The sequence below is a fragment of the Macaca mulatta genome, chromosome 16 (assembly GCF_049350105.2).
Source record: "Macaca mulatta isolate MMU2019108-1 chromosome 16, T2T-MMU8v2.0, whole genome shotgun sequence".
NCBI classification, from domain to species: Eukaryota; Metazoa; Chordata; class Mammalia; order Primates; family Cercopithecidae; genus Macaca; species Macaca mulatta.
The window spans coordinates 88,796,160-88,809,995 of record NC_133421.1 but is presented as its reverse complement, the minus strand read 5'-3'; the positions used below and the strand labels follow the sequence as shown (position 1 = coordinate 88,809,995).

The 13,836-nt window shown below is 56.8% G+C and overlaps 1 protein-coding gene across 51 annotated transcripts in view; it reads left to right on the top strand.

The window, feature by feature from the left end:
* RBFOX3 (RNA binding fox-1 homolog 3) overlaps positions 1 to 13,836 on the top strand; it is a 523,127-nt gene that overhangs the window by 485,119 nt on the left and 24,172 nt on the right. For 48 of the 51 annotated variants that reach the window (XM_077969035.1, XM_077969015.1, XM_077969027.1 and 45 more), the window contains 1 exon segment: positions 11,923 to 12,177. In XM_077969035.1, coding sequence (XP_077825161.1) covers positions 11,956 to 12,177 — 222 coding nt within the window. In that variant the 5' untranslated portion in view covers positions 11,923 to 11,955. 51 annotated transcript variants of the gene reach the window in all.

Below are 13,836 nucleotides of genomic sequence, written 5' to 3'. Positions count from 1 at the left end.
CCGACCCCAGCACACGACGTGACGGCAGGAATAGGAACCGGCGTCTGATGCGGGGGCTCAGGGGTGCCGGTCGGGGACACCTGGGCCTTCCCTTGGCATCGTCACGTTTTCCAGCTTAATCTTCATCTGTTTTAGATAATCTTTTATTTTCCCTAAAACTTCCTTGACCTATAATGTGCACATTTGAAAAAGAAAAGAAAATAGGAGTATCACCTCCAAGAACATAGAAGCAAATGCATTGTCTAGAAATGCCTGTTCTCCTGTTCCTCCGCTCTTCCCACCTCCTCTCCTCCCTCACTGCTCCAGACACCTGCTTCTCCCTCGGGTCTCCCTCTCATCGTTCCTGTTCACGCGTTATCTCTGGGTTGTCCTCTGGCTCGTGGAAACTACCCCTCTGCTCCGGAACTGGCCACCTGGGCAGGCACAGCTGGGGAGCCTCCCTTTCTGCACTCGGGTATCAAGAATTGAAGCTGCTCCCAACCCCCGAGGAAGGAAGGGTGCACCCCGACTGGCATGATGATGACATTGGGTGACAATTTGGAAGGCTGGCCCAGATCCAGATCTGACCAGAGCCATTTGCTTGTGACTCTTGACCTGTAAGTTGGGAGTGAATGTGATGTTGGAGTCGTGCTGAGGAGCAGCCAGGACGGACAGGGCTGGCAGCAGTTGGCCACTCAGGAAACCGGAGGGTTCACCCAAGCCAAACATACTAGAGAGGCGGATTCTGTGTGTCCTTGGAGGGCCAGCCTGTGAAGAGGAGGCTGTGGGATGCCTGCAAAGCCCGGCGCCGGGTGGAAGTTTCCGGAGGGCAGATTTCAGCTCAGTGAGTGGCAGGGCTGTTCTGAGATGGACGGAAGGAGCCTCCTTGTCAGTAAAGCCCCTGTCAGGAGGCTTGTTTGAGCAGAGGCCGGGGGTGCTGGTCAGAGAGGGAAAGAGGAGACTTTGTCTGGTGGGCTGGGCTGGGTGTCTCCTGCAGGAACTGCCTGTTGTAAGATTCTGGAACTAAAGGAGTGTTTAGGTTGTTCAATTGCAGCTAGAGACGAGGATGTAGACTCCTGGCATGCAGAGAGATGGGGCCTCGTGTGCACACCCTTGGGTGTATAGAAGGGGAGGAGGGCAGGACCACCCGTGCTTCTAGGCAGGGTAGGTCAGAGTCATGAGGTCACCCGATCCAGCCATCATCAGGGACCCCAGGGACTGGAACTCACACCTCCTGCCTGCCAGAGGTCAGCCCCCGGGTCACCAGCCTCCCCATCCGATACCAGATTCCTCCACCATCTCGGAAGGGCTGTGGGCCAGGCAGGGGTGCTCACATCGGGTACCTGCCTGTGAATCACCACCTGCCGCATGAGGGCACCACACGCTCTGGGTGAGATGGCTCTGGCCCCCAGAGTGGAGACTCCAAAAGTGGACATCCGTCTGTCTTGTTCTCGTCCCCGTCACGGGGATATGTGCGGCTGACAGCCTGAAGCTCCCCGCTCCCACCAGACTTTTACACGTCTGTGTTCCAACCACATTCAAACTGGGAATGTGGCAGATGCATCCAGGAAGTCTGAGGTGTCCCAGACCGTGGGGAGGGGGCGAGGGGTTTTCCCGCTCACAGTCCACGTAGCCGCTGGCCTCGCTGTCCCCTCTGTGAAGCTCAGCTTGTGACATCCACCTCTTCAGGTCAGCAGGAGAATTAAATGTGCAGGGGCGGTGGTGGCTGTGAGGGTGAGGGCAGCACAGATCTGCAGGTGGGTGGACTCATCTCTTGGGCAGGCAGGTGACCTGCACAGGTGGCACAGGCTGTGACACACCTCACAGCTCGGATGGGGCTTGGCGTTCCCCCGCCCTCCCTTCCCCATTTCTGCCTGGAACCGGCTTTGCCCAGAGGTGATGGAGAAGTGGCCCTGTGCCCAGACTCGCCACCAGCCTCACTCCCACTGCAGCCTGCCCTGCCGGCGCAGGGCCACGCGGCACCCTTCCCGCAGGCAGGAGGCATCTGAAGGCAATTAGCTTCATTGTCCTGGAGGGCCGAAAGGAGAGGGAGCCAGGAAGGGCTGTGCCGAGGGAAGGCGGCCAGGCCAAGTGGGAGGGGCTCTGCCCATGGCCAGACCATCGGCCAGCCTGTCTCCTTGCCGCCTGCTCCCTGAGCAACCTGCCGGCCCGTTGTCCCACAGCAGGCTGGGGGCCTTACCCAGAGGGACTGGAGAGCACACTGGCCAAGGGACAGGCCGGGTGGAGAACACACTGGGCCAGTGATGTGGGCAGAGACCTCTGGGGGTCCTCAGCTCTAGGTCTGGAAGATGGAGGGTCCTTCTGCCCGGCGCTGCCTCCAGGCAGATGAGTCACTGTCCCCATCCCGCAAAGTAAGTTGCTGAAAGCCAGTGTGGTGGTGGGACCAGTGCACAGGGTCCTGAGACCAAGGGCATGTGCGCCCAGAGCACAGCCCAGGCGAGGCCGTGTGGCTTGGACAGTCAGCCACAGCCACAACCTGCCCAGGGCCGCACCTGCCCATCCTGGGCTAGGAGAGCCCTCACCCCACAGCGTCATGTCATCAGGATCCAACAGGCAGCAGGTGGCTCACTCATTCCCAGATAATTGGAGACGAGTTTATTTTCAAGGAACTGTCTAGAGGGCAGGGTTGGAGGGACCACCAGGGACAGCACAGGCCCCCAGATCTGGCGACAGCAGAGCCCTCGCCGTACCAGGCCCAGAGAAGCGTGTGGAGGAAGCAGTGACTATAGCCAGGGAGCGGGAAGAGTGTGGACTGGGCTCCCCCCGAGACAAGGTCAGTCCGCCGTGGTCCAGGAAAGAGCCAGCCCAAGACTGCCTCCCAGTGGGGAACCAGGGGACCCAATACATCAGGCCCACGCTCCTCTCCCACCCTGCACTGTCACCAGGAAGCCACAGGGCAAGGGGTCCAGGCAAGGCTGCCAGCCTTATGGAGCAGAAGCCGGGTAAGGGGTGGAGAGCAGGCCTGGCAGGCCAGCCACTCCCAGAGCCCTGGCCCCGCCTACAAGGCCAGCCCCAGCCACCATCCCCGCAACACCTTCCCTCCGCCCCCACACCCGAGCCGCTCCCACCCCTCTCTGTCACGGTCCCTGGTTCACCTTTGCCAGACATGTGGCCATTAGCCTCTCTGGAGCTCACCACCTTCTGGCCCTTGCTGCTGCTGGCTGGGAATGGTCAGTTCCCTGTGGTACCAGAAATCCTCTAGTGTGCGGGGCCGCGTCTTGTTCACCTTTAAATACAGTCCCAGAGGAGGGGCTCCATAACTGTTGCTTGAATTGCATTTAATTTTAAAATGTCGAGTGCAGTCTTCGCAGATAGCCTCATTCAGTATCATTTATCTGCCACAACATCAGGCCTCCAGGGCCACAGCCTTGCTGTGTGATTGAAGGGAGTTGGGCAGTGGTGTGCTGGTAAATGTCTAACAACCCTCTCTCCTGTGACAAATCCCAGTCCAGCCCTTACGTGTGATGTGCAGCCTTTGCTGTGGTGTAAATGCTTTCCTGTGGTGTAAATGCTCCCACCAGGACCGGTTTCAGGCTACCAGCGTGGCCACTAGACCCTGGAGTTGTAAAGAGCATGTCCAGTGGCACTCACATGCTAGGATGAGCCAGCCACCACCTCCACACCAGCTCATCTCGCGCCTGCCCGCCCGCTGTGTTGAAGAGGGCATGTGCAGTAGAGTGTGTGGAAGGGGGCAGCCTATGCAAGAACCTCAGCTCTGTGACCCTGGGCAGGCGCTTTGGCCCCTCTGTAAAAATGGCGTTCGTGGTACTGACCACATGGAGGAATGGTGAGTAAAGATGAGATGACGGCCGCAAGGCAGTGGACACAGAGCAGGCCTGCAGCACAACCGGGTTTCCTGCGTATCCCCACCTGCATCAGTAGCCCTTGAAGGGGTGGACTGGCCAAACTTCACTGCCTGCTGCCTGCCTGCCAGGTGCTATAGGAATGGCTGCCCAGGCCTCATCTGCAGAGCAAGGCCGACACCTGAGTCTGCCTTACAGGCTTGTGGGAATTCGATGAGGTGGCATGTGGGGTACAGTGGAGCTTGGTCAGCGAGCACACCCACGCAGACATCTTTCTTCATTTGCGCATTGATCCATCCATTAGGGACATTGTTAGTGTGTCCCCTCTGTGTGTCTCACACTGCTCTGGATGCCAGAGATTCACCAGCAGGAGGGACAAAGTCCTTGCTCTCCTGGCTAGTTCTGAGGGCAGAGGCAGGCAGTGGGTCGTGGACTCCTGGAGGCACTCAGAGTGGGAAGGGCAGACCTGGGCCGGGGGCAGGGCATGTGGGGAGTGCCAGCTGGGCAGGGAGGCTCTAGTTTTCGTTTTTCTTATTTTTAGTTGTTGTGGGTGCATAGTAGGTGTATATATTTATGGGATACATGAGATGTTTTCATACAGGTATGCAGTGTGTGATAATCACATCAGGGAAGATGGGGTGTCCACCTCCTCAAAAATTTATCCTTTTTGTTACACACAATCCAATTATACTCTTTCAGTGATTTTTAAATGTACAATTAAGTTATTATTGACTATAGTCACCCTGTTATCCTATCAAATAGTAGGTCTTATTCATTCTCTCTGCTTTTCTGTTCCCATTAACCATCCCCACCTTCCCCCCGTCCATCCCCACTCGCCTTCCCAGCCTTCCCAGCCTTCTGCTTTCTGTGTCCATGAGTTCAGTTGTTTTGATTTTTAGATCCCACAAATAAGTGAGAACATGCAATGTTTGTCTTTCTGTGCCTGGCTTATTTCACTTAACATCATGATCTCTAGTTCCATCCATGTCGTTGCAAATGACAGGCCCTCATTTTTTTTGTGGCTGAATAGTCCTCCATTGTGTATCTGTTCCACATTTTATTCATCCATTCATCTGTTGATGGACACTTAGGTTACTTCCAAATCTTAGCAATTGTAAACAGTGCTGCAGTAAACAGCAATGCAGGTATCTCTTGCATGTACTGATTTCCTTTCTTTTGGGTATATACTCAGAGGTGGACCGCTGGATCCTACGGTAGCTGTTTTTAGTTTTTTGAGAAACCTCCAAACTGTTCTCCATAGTGGTTGTTCTAATTTATATTCCCGCCAACAGTGTACGAGGGTTCCCGTTTCTCCACATCCTCGCCAGCATTTGTTACTGCCTGTCTTTTGGATTTAAGCCACTTTGACTAGGGTGAGATGATAACTCAGTATACTTTTGATTTGCATTTCTCTGATGATGAATGATAGTGAGCACCTTTTTATATACCTGTGTGCCAGATTCCTTAGGTGGCAACTAGACGTTCAAGGAACAGCGGGGACATTTGTGGCTGGAGTAGACAAGCAAGAGGAGAGAAGCAGGAGTAGGGGTCATGCTGGTCCCTGGTGGGGGGAGCCATCTCAGGACTTTGGGTTCTACTCTGGAGAGGACAAACTGTAGGAGCCAGGGAGGAAGTAGGAGGACCAGACAGGAGATGATGGTGGCCCGACCAAGGTGGGAGCAGTGGGCGGTTCAAGGCGGCTGGAGGCAGAGCCAGTGGGGTTTGCTACTGGACTGTTTGTGGGGTGTGGACCAAAAGAGACAAGTCAAGGGTGACCCCCAGATTAGGACTATGTGCTGGACTGGGGCAGGTGTTTCCTGAAATGGGGAAGACCTCAGAGATGGGTTTGAGGGCGGTAGTGGGGAGAGGTCAGAGGTCCCTTTGGGGGCACGTCAAACTGCCAAAGTATATCAGATGTCCAAGTGGAGACTGCAAGGGGCAGCTGGGATTCTGGGGAGAAGTGCAGGATGAAGATAAAACTTTGGGATTGTCAACATACAGGTAATTTTTTTAAACTTTTGAGACTAAATCAAAACCTTCAGAAAGTCAGTGTAGACAGGGAAGAAAGAGGTCCAAGTTCTGAGCTTTGGGGCCCATCAGTATCCAGATGTTGGAGAGATATACAGGAACCAGCAATGCAGATGAAGCTTCCGGTAAAATAGAACCAACCGAGAGTGGGGCAGTGCAGCCAAGAGAAGTGTCTCTACACAGAGGAGCCACCAGCTGTGGCCAGTGCTGCTTAGGGCCCAGACCAGACAAGGACTGGACACGTGAGTCACATTGCAGTGGTCACATTGCATTTTCAGTATGGTGGATGTCAAAACCTTGGCAAAGGTGGTTTCAGGGAATGGTGCCTCGGAACGCTGGCTTGGAGTGGGATCAAGAGGGAATGGGGGCCACAGGTATAGACAGCTCATTTGGGAAGTTTTGCTCTCAGGGAGGTGGTGAGGTTGGTTTGTAGGATGAAAGCCATGGTGTCAAGGAGGGTTTTCTTTCCCTATCACGGGAGAGACTGCAGCCTGTCAGGGTGCCGGCAGGAGGAAAACACTGATGGCTCTGGAGTGCAAGGGGTGAACTGCCAGAGATGTGAGCACATGATGGTGAGAAGGGCTGCTCTCTAGTGTACAGGTGACGTGGTTGGTCATGTCTGGGAGCACAGTGCTCATCCCTGGGGACAGGCGGGAAGGCATGGTGTAGGTTACGAGGCAGGGAGGTGGGCAGGTGAATGTGGTTGTTGTCTCCTGTTTCCTAGAAGACAGGAAGCAGGGTCTCACCAAGAGTGAGGATAAAGGAGAACATTTGGAAGATTGAGGAGGAAGGGTGAAATCAACATTCAGGTTGTGAGAGCTGAATGGCAGTACCAGGCCCATGGCAGAGGGTGGTCATGGATTCTGAATGAATCATTCAGGGTGATTTTGTGTTTATCTCCATCAGTGTGGACTGTGGAGTGGAGCAGGAAGAGCTGGGTCTTAGCAGTTTTGCTAGGCACAAGTGATGATAGAAGAGGGGGGCAAGTTTGTAGAGGGAGGGAGGATAACAACTTATCCACGGTCTTTAAACTCATCCATCTATCCATCCACCCATCTATCCATTCATCCATCTGTCCATCCACCCATCCACCCATCCATTCACCCACCCATCAACCCCCCCATCTATCCATCCAACCATCCACCCATCCATTCATCCGTGCATCCGTGCATCCACACACCCACCAATCTTTCATCCACCCTTGTTTCCATCCATTCATCCATCTTTCCATCCACCCTGCCATCCATCAATCCATCCATCCACCCATCCACCCATCCGTTCATCCATCCACCCACCCATCCATCTGCCCTCTCATTCATTCAGCCATCCACCCATTTATCCACCCTTCCATCCATTCATTCACTCATCCATCTACCCACCTTCTGATCCATCCACTTATCTACCCACCCTTTAATCCATCCATCCACCCATCTATCCAACCATCCATTTATCCCTCCACCCACCTGCCCATCCATGTACCCCTCCCATCCATCCATCCATCCATCCATCCATCCATCCATCCGTACATACATACATATATGCATCCACCCGTTCATGTACACTGAGACTCTTCTGAGTACAACAGGGTGCTGTGCTGAGTACAGGGATATGGGGACAAAGGGTGAGTGAAGTGGTCCCCATTCTCTGAGAATGCACAGTCCCCTGGGGAACCAGATCCTTCCACAAGCTGGTCCAACATGAGGTCATCTGAGATAAGCCCTGTAGCCCAGCAGGAACTCCTCCACTCACACCACCCAACCCCAGGCCCTTATTGACTCTGACCCCAGCCGACCTGGGAAGAAGAGAAGCAATGGGACAGATCCTGGCTGCACGTCTTCCGTGTGCTGGGCATTCACGCGCCCTCTCAGGATGGGCCTGATACACTTTGCTTTTCTGGTCTGGGGCTCTCCACCAGGGCTGCATGTCAGAGTCTCCTGGGAAACATTGGTTGTAAGCGGCCTCTGTTGTTCAGGAGCGTGGCCCAGGTGTGGACACTTCTCTAGGTGACTGGGATGTGTAGCCAGTTCTGAAAGCCGCTTGCAGGACCACAGCCACCCCAGCACAGGTGTGGAGGACACACAGGGCAGGGGTGTTGCTGGTCACCCTAAGACCCCCTGAGGGGTCTTAGGCTTTCGTTCTGCATTTCCTCTGCCCAGGCTCCATGGTGACCGTTTGCAGATGGAGAAACCTGTGCAGAGAAGACAGACAGTCACCAGGACCACCTGGTGGCTAAGAGGGGACATTGAAGCCCATCCCCATGCATTGCAGGGTCTAGACCCCGATGCTTGGCTGTGAAACCTCCTCTCCCTTGCAAACCCCCCTGGGCAGGGCTACAATTCCATGTGGAGCTGCAGACGGTGGGTTTGGGATCCCGGCTGCCGGTGCTGCTCTCTGGGGTCCTCCCGTACTAGCCTGGCAATTCACTTTGTCTCTGTACCTCGGTTTTATTAGCTGGGAAAGGGGGAAGTGTCCACTCAATGAGTGAGTGTCTATAAAAGCAGGGAGCACGGTGGGCTCAAATATGCTGCTTTTATTCTAGTGTCACAAATGTCCCTAAAATGTCCCCATCTCCTAGGGACCTCTTGCCCACCACAGACGCCCTCAGATCTGGCACCTACTGCCAGAGCCCCCACCTTTATGTTGGCAGGTTCCCCTGTCACTTGTTAGGGCTCTGGGCTCCAGCCCTGCAGAACCTGAAGTGAGAGTGATTGGCAGCTGTCATTCAGCCCCAAGTTGAATGACAGAGATGAGAGCCCTGCAGAGGGTTGGAGGTAGGGTGAGAAGGAAGCAGACGGGACAGGAGCTGCCCTTTTTTTTTTTCTTTTTTTGAGACAGGGTCGTGCTCTGTCACCCTGGCTGGACCACAGTGGTGTGATCTTGGTTCACTGCAGCCTCAACCTCCAGGTTCAAGGAATTCTCCTACCTCAGCCTCCCACATAACTGGGACTACAGGCATGTACCACCATGCCTGGCTAATTTTTTTTAAATTTTTTGTGGAGAGGGTTTCACTGTGTTGCCCAGGGTGGTCTCAAACTCCTGGACTCAAGCAGTCCTCCCACCTCAGCCTCCCAAAGTGCTGGGATTACAGGCATGAGCCACTGCGCCTGACCAGGAGCCCACTCTTTCTCAGGCCTTAGAGGAGGTGGAGGAGTGGGGGGTGGCTGGGAAGATGGTGCAAGTTGGCGAAGCTTCTAATCAAATATTTATCAGCAAATTCATCTCCCCCATGTCTGCAGGGCCCTCACGCTGCGCCTTCCACTTTCTCTTCACTCTCTTGCTCCTGTTTTCCTGATTTTGCCTCTGGCCATCCCGGGTGCTAGATATTCTCCACCCCTCCTGGGTGCCCCGACTCCCCTTCCCTCTCCTCCTCTCTCATGGATCCACCCCTTCCCACTGGACTCGTCACCGACACGTTTGCTAACAGTGGACGATGGGGCCTCGCCAGCTATTTTGGAGCAATGAGCCGGGAACGTCCCGCGAGTGTGTATGCGCGCACACGTGTGTGCTTCCCTCCCGTGGCTCAGGAGCTTGAATGTCGCCCCAGTTTCAGAGTCAGCAGAGAGAGGGAAGGAACCAGCTGGCTTTGCGGAGGGGTGGGGATGGGAGGAGGACAGCATTTCTGCTCCTTAGGTTCCCACTCAGCGAGTCTGTCGCAGGGTGATGAGCACCGAGACGGCCCCCGCTGCAGAGCCCAGGGACGGCCGGCCCTGGAGGCTTCAGGGAGCAGGGCACAGCTGGGTTGCCCAGGCTCCAGCCTTCCAGCTGGCCACACCCACCCTAGGTTGCTCGGCCCCTGGGCAGAGGGTTTGGGGCCTCTAAATAGAAGGAGGGGTGGCCGGGTCTGAAGCAGAACACCCAGTCTGGGACCATCCCTTGGGGCCACCTCCCTGGTGCAGCCAGGCCCCTTACAGCCCCCAGTGCTGTAACAATGGTTTGGCATCTGGGCCATTGTTTCCTGAAGCTTTCTGTTCCCGCTGGACTGCAAGCCCCACCAGCAGGGAGCAGGGGCTGTCGGGGTTGCTGCCAACACAGCCCCTTCCTTGGCATGGGCCTGGCATACCCCAGGTACCCAATCAACAGTTGTTGGGTGGATCTGTAGGAACTGAATGAAGGATGCAGAGGACAGGCCAGGAGTGGGGGAGGCAGAACAGAGGTGGACATGCCAGGTCCACCCGTGCGGGGAGCATGGGCACATGAGGTCCACCCGTACGGGGAGCATGGGCACATGAGGGGCTGGCCCCTCCTTAGTCGGGGGAGGCACTGCCCGGAGGCTGAGAACACAGGAGCCAGGCAGAGGGGGATGTGTGGGTGTGGAGGGAAGCGGGAGAAAGACCGCCCTGCGAGGGCAGCCCCCAGCCTCTGCCTACACCTGGTAGGTGCTCACTAAAGTGTGTGGTGTGAACAAAGTGTACGTGGCCCCGGGCGATGGGAGTATGGGGTGGAGGCGCAGGTGAAGGAGGTGAGCAGCCACTTCCCTGCTGGGCATTCCTCCTCCCCACAGCAAACCCCACCTTCAAGAAGGGTGTGGACTCCTGGCTGTCCCTGCCGGGGCGGCTGTGAGTGTCAGACCCGTCCACATCTGAGCAGGGGTCCTAACACACAGGTGGGCTGCTCCAGGCAGAGGCGGCATGTGTCCTTCCAGGCAGCGAGGCCTCCTCACCGCAGACTCCTGGGGGGCGAGTGCCTCTCCCGCTCAGGAGATCCTGGGCCCCAGGCTGTGTCTGCAGTGGAGGAGGCCGGAGCCCCTTTCCCTCTGCCGCCTCCGCCTGCGTCTTGCTCTCTGGGGCTGTGAAAGACCCCAGCCCTCCTCTTGGGGTCATAAGGTCTTCCCACCAGGGCTGCTTCTCAGGCCCTGAGTCAGTGGTTCTCAGTGCACGCAGATTGCTGGAGGAGGCCTGGGATGCGCCCTGGAATCTGCATTGCCCACCAAAAAGCTCCCAGGTGCTGCTGATGCTGTGGGCCCAGGCCCTCCACTTTGACAGCCACTGCCCTACATTGCTTCTGGGGTCCTGCCCAAGGGCCTGGGCTTCTAAGAGCCTCTGAGAGTGGCTGCGGGAGCAGTTTTCCCCGCTTGAGACAGCAGGCCTTTGAGGGGGCACAGACAGATCTTCCAGAGCTCCTCAGAGATCCTTGAGACAGAGACTGGAACCCTTCCTGCCCCTCCCCCAGCACACCTCACTGTCATGGACATCACTGGCAGGGGAAGCAGGAGGCCGAGTTCAGCTTCCGCACAGTCACTTCCAGGGATCCAGGTGCGGGCTGGGCAGTGCCCTCTCACTCCTGCTTTCCAATGACAAAACCGAGGCTTAAAATCATTTGAAGACGAAGTTGCGCCCTTGTTGCCCAGGCTGGAGTGCAGTAACGCGATGTTGGCTCACGGCAACCCCTGCCTCCCAGGTTCAAGTGATTCGCCTGCCTCTGCTTCCCGAGTAGCTGGGATTACAGGCGCCCACCACCACGTTCAGCTACTTTTTGTATTTTTAGTAGAGACGGGGTTTCACTCTGTTGACCAGGCTGGTCTTGAACTCCTGACCTCAGGTGATCCACCTGCCAAGGCTTAAAATTCTTAAGGAGGTGGGAAGCAGGTAGGTTGGCACTAAGAGGGGAAGAGCATTAGTCCTCGCGCTGGTGGAACGTTCTGTGTGTTGTGCGAATCCACGTCAGTATCCTGCTGGTGGTGGTTTTACGGATGTTACCGTGAGGACCCTGGGCACAAGCTGTACAGATCACTCTGTTATTTCTTACAGCTGCGTGAGCCTACAGTTATGTTAAAATGGTTAACTTTTTTAAAATCAGGTAGTTTAAAAAAAAACCCTTCCGTTGTTCTTGTACCCAGGTCTGACAAGGGTGAGTCAATGGGCTGAAACCCAGCAGCATCTGACTCCAGAGCCAGACTCCCCGGCACTCCCAGCGCGGCACCCCCTCCTGCTCTGAGCTGGTGCCCATGCCGGGGAGCCCCCCATGGAGGGGCCGGGGAAAGGCTGCTGAAAACACTGCTGGAGAAGCCCTGCTCAGCCACAAGGCCCCATCCTCAGGGGCTCCGGGAAGGGGACAAGATTCTAACCAGGCCTTGCTCTCTCTCCTTCCACAGAGCGATCAGGACGCCACGGCTCCGCCTGAAGCAATGGCCCAGCCCTACCCCCCTGCCCAGTACCCCCCTCCGCCACAGAACGGCATCCCTGCCGAGTATGCCCCGCCCCCGCCGCACCCCACGCAGGACTACTCCGGCCAGACCCCGGTCCCCTCAGAGCATGGCATGACCCTGTACACACCAGCACAGACCCACCCCGAGCAGCCAGGCTCCGAGGCCAGCACACAGCCCATCGCCGGGACCCAGACAGTGCCGGTAAGGGCCCCCACGACCCCAGGCCCAGCCCTGGAGCTTCAGGGAGGAGCGCCCACCCAGCAGAAGGGTGGCCCAGGAGGGCATGAGGTATACCACATGGGTGGGGGACCTGGGCAGGGCCTCTGTGTGTGGAGGATGAGCCTTTTACGGGGCTCCTGGGCCAGAAGTTACCCCCAGCAAAGGCACTTCCAGCCCCTGCTCAACCCCAGCACCAAGGAGCTTTGTGATGAGCAGGCATTTGGAGGGACGGCCGGGCACTGAGGGGTGGGGTGGCAGCCACCCTCCTCCAGCCGCCTGGGCCTGGCTTCCCTGCTTCGAGCAAACACTCACCCAGCTGGGAGGTGTCCTCACTGCCAGAGACCTGTTAGTAGAAAGTGAAGGAGACGGGCGGAGGGCAGAGGCAGAGCCGCGGAGGCGGCCCAGGGCCCTCTGAGCTGTCTCGGGTTGCAGGCCCTCCTATCATTTCTAATCGCTTGTAATCTACCTGCTTGGCTGGCCTCCAATCAGATAGCTTCAATTATGTGGTTGTAATGCAGCTCCCAGGCAAAAGTGCTGAGCCCTCACTTCTCACATTTCCTGAGAGCAAAGAGAGCCGGCAGGGAGTGGCCAAGCCGCCGGCCTGGAGTGGGCTCTGGGTATAAAGACTAGGCCCTGACTCTACCCACCCTGCAGAGCCCCGACCAGTCTATTCCTTTTCTCTGGTCCCTTCCACTGAGATCTCCATGTGCCTCCCCTGCCCCTGCTCTGGGGCTCCAGGTTCATCCAACTGTCCCCGCTGGCCCTGTCCCAGCACTGGATGTGCTAGCTGGTGGGGCTGGGCAGGAGGCCAGAGCTCTCTACACTGCCCAGGAGCGGCACCGCCCTGGCGGCTCCCAATAGGGGTCCCTTCCCAACTGCCTCAGCCCTCCCGCAGTCCAGCCTGGCTCCCAACGTGCTGTGTGGATGCAGATAGGAGCCTTCCCTTGGTGCGTGCCTGGGCAGGGGCTTCCTCCAGCGTCACCCAGGCCCTCTGTGGAGAGAGCCCACCCAGCCAGCCGCCTCCTGGGCTGGACATGACCCTCATCTGGCACCCAGGTGGTGCCCTTCCTCCCTACTTGGAGCCCCGCCCAGCCAGAATCTGCCCCGAGGCCATCAGCCTTTCCAGTGCCCCCCGGCATCCTGATACCCAGGGTTCCTACAGCCACAGGACACACATGGAAAAGGCCAGGCCCTGGGGTGGTAGAAGTGGGGGCCAAGTCATGCTTCCCCGGCTGCTCTGGTTCTGATTCATCAAACCCACACCTTGTGTGTACTTAGAAAAGAAAGAGATGATCCCGGGAGCTAAGCCGGGTTCACCGTAAACAAGTCACGCTAGAGCAGGCTGGGTCTCTTTCTGACTGACTCCAGTAGACACAGCTCATCTGCTCAGACCTCTGACAGCCACCTTGTAGACAAACGAGGGGGTCTCTCATGGTGAGCCTCAGGGGTTCGTCCCAGAAGAAAACCAGAAGCAGGAGGGTCAGATGCACAGATAACACAGAGTGGACCAGGCGCTTTAACTGAACAACAGAACCGAGGCCAGATGCCTCCTGGACACTGGAGCCACCAAACACGGCCTACCCAGGACACACATAAACTCTTCTTTCACTCGGCAGACATTTGCTGGGTACCTGGTATGTG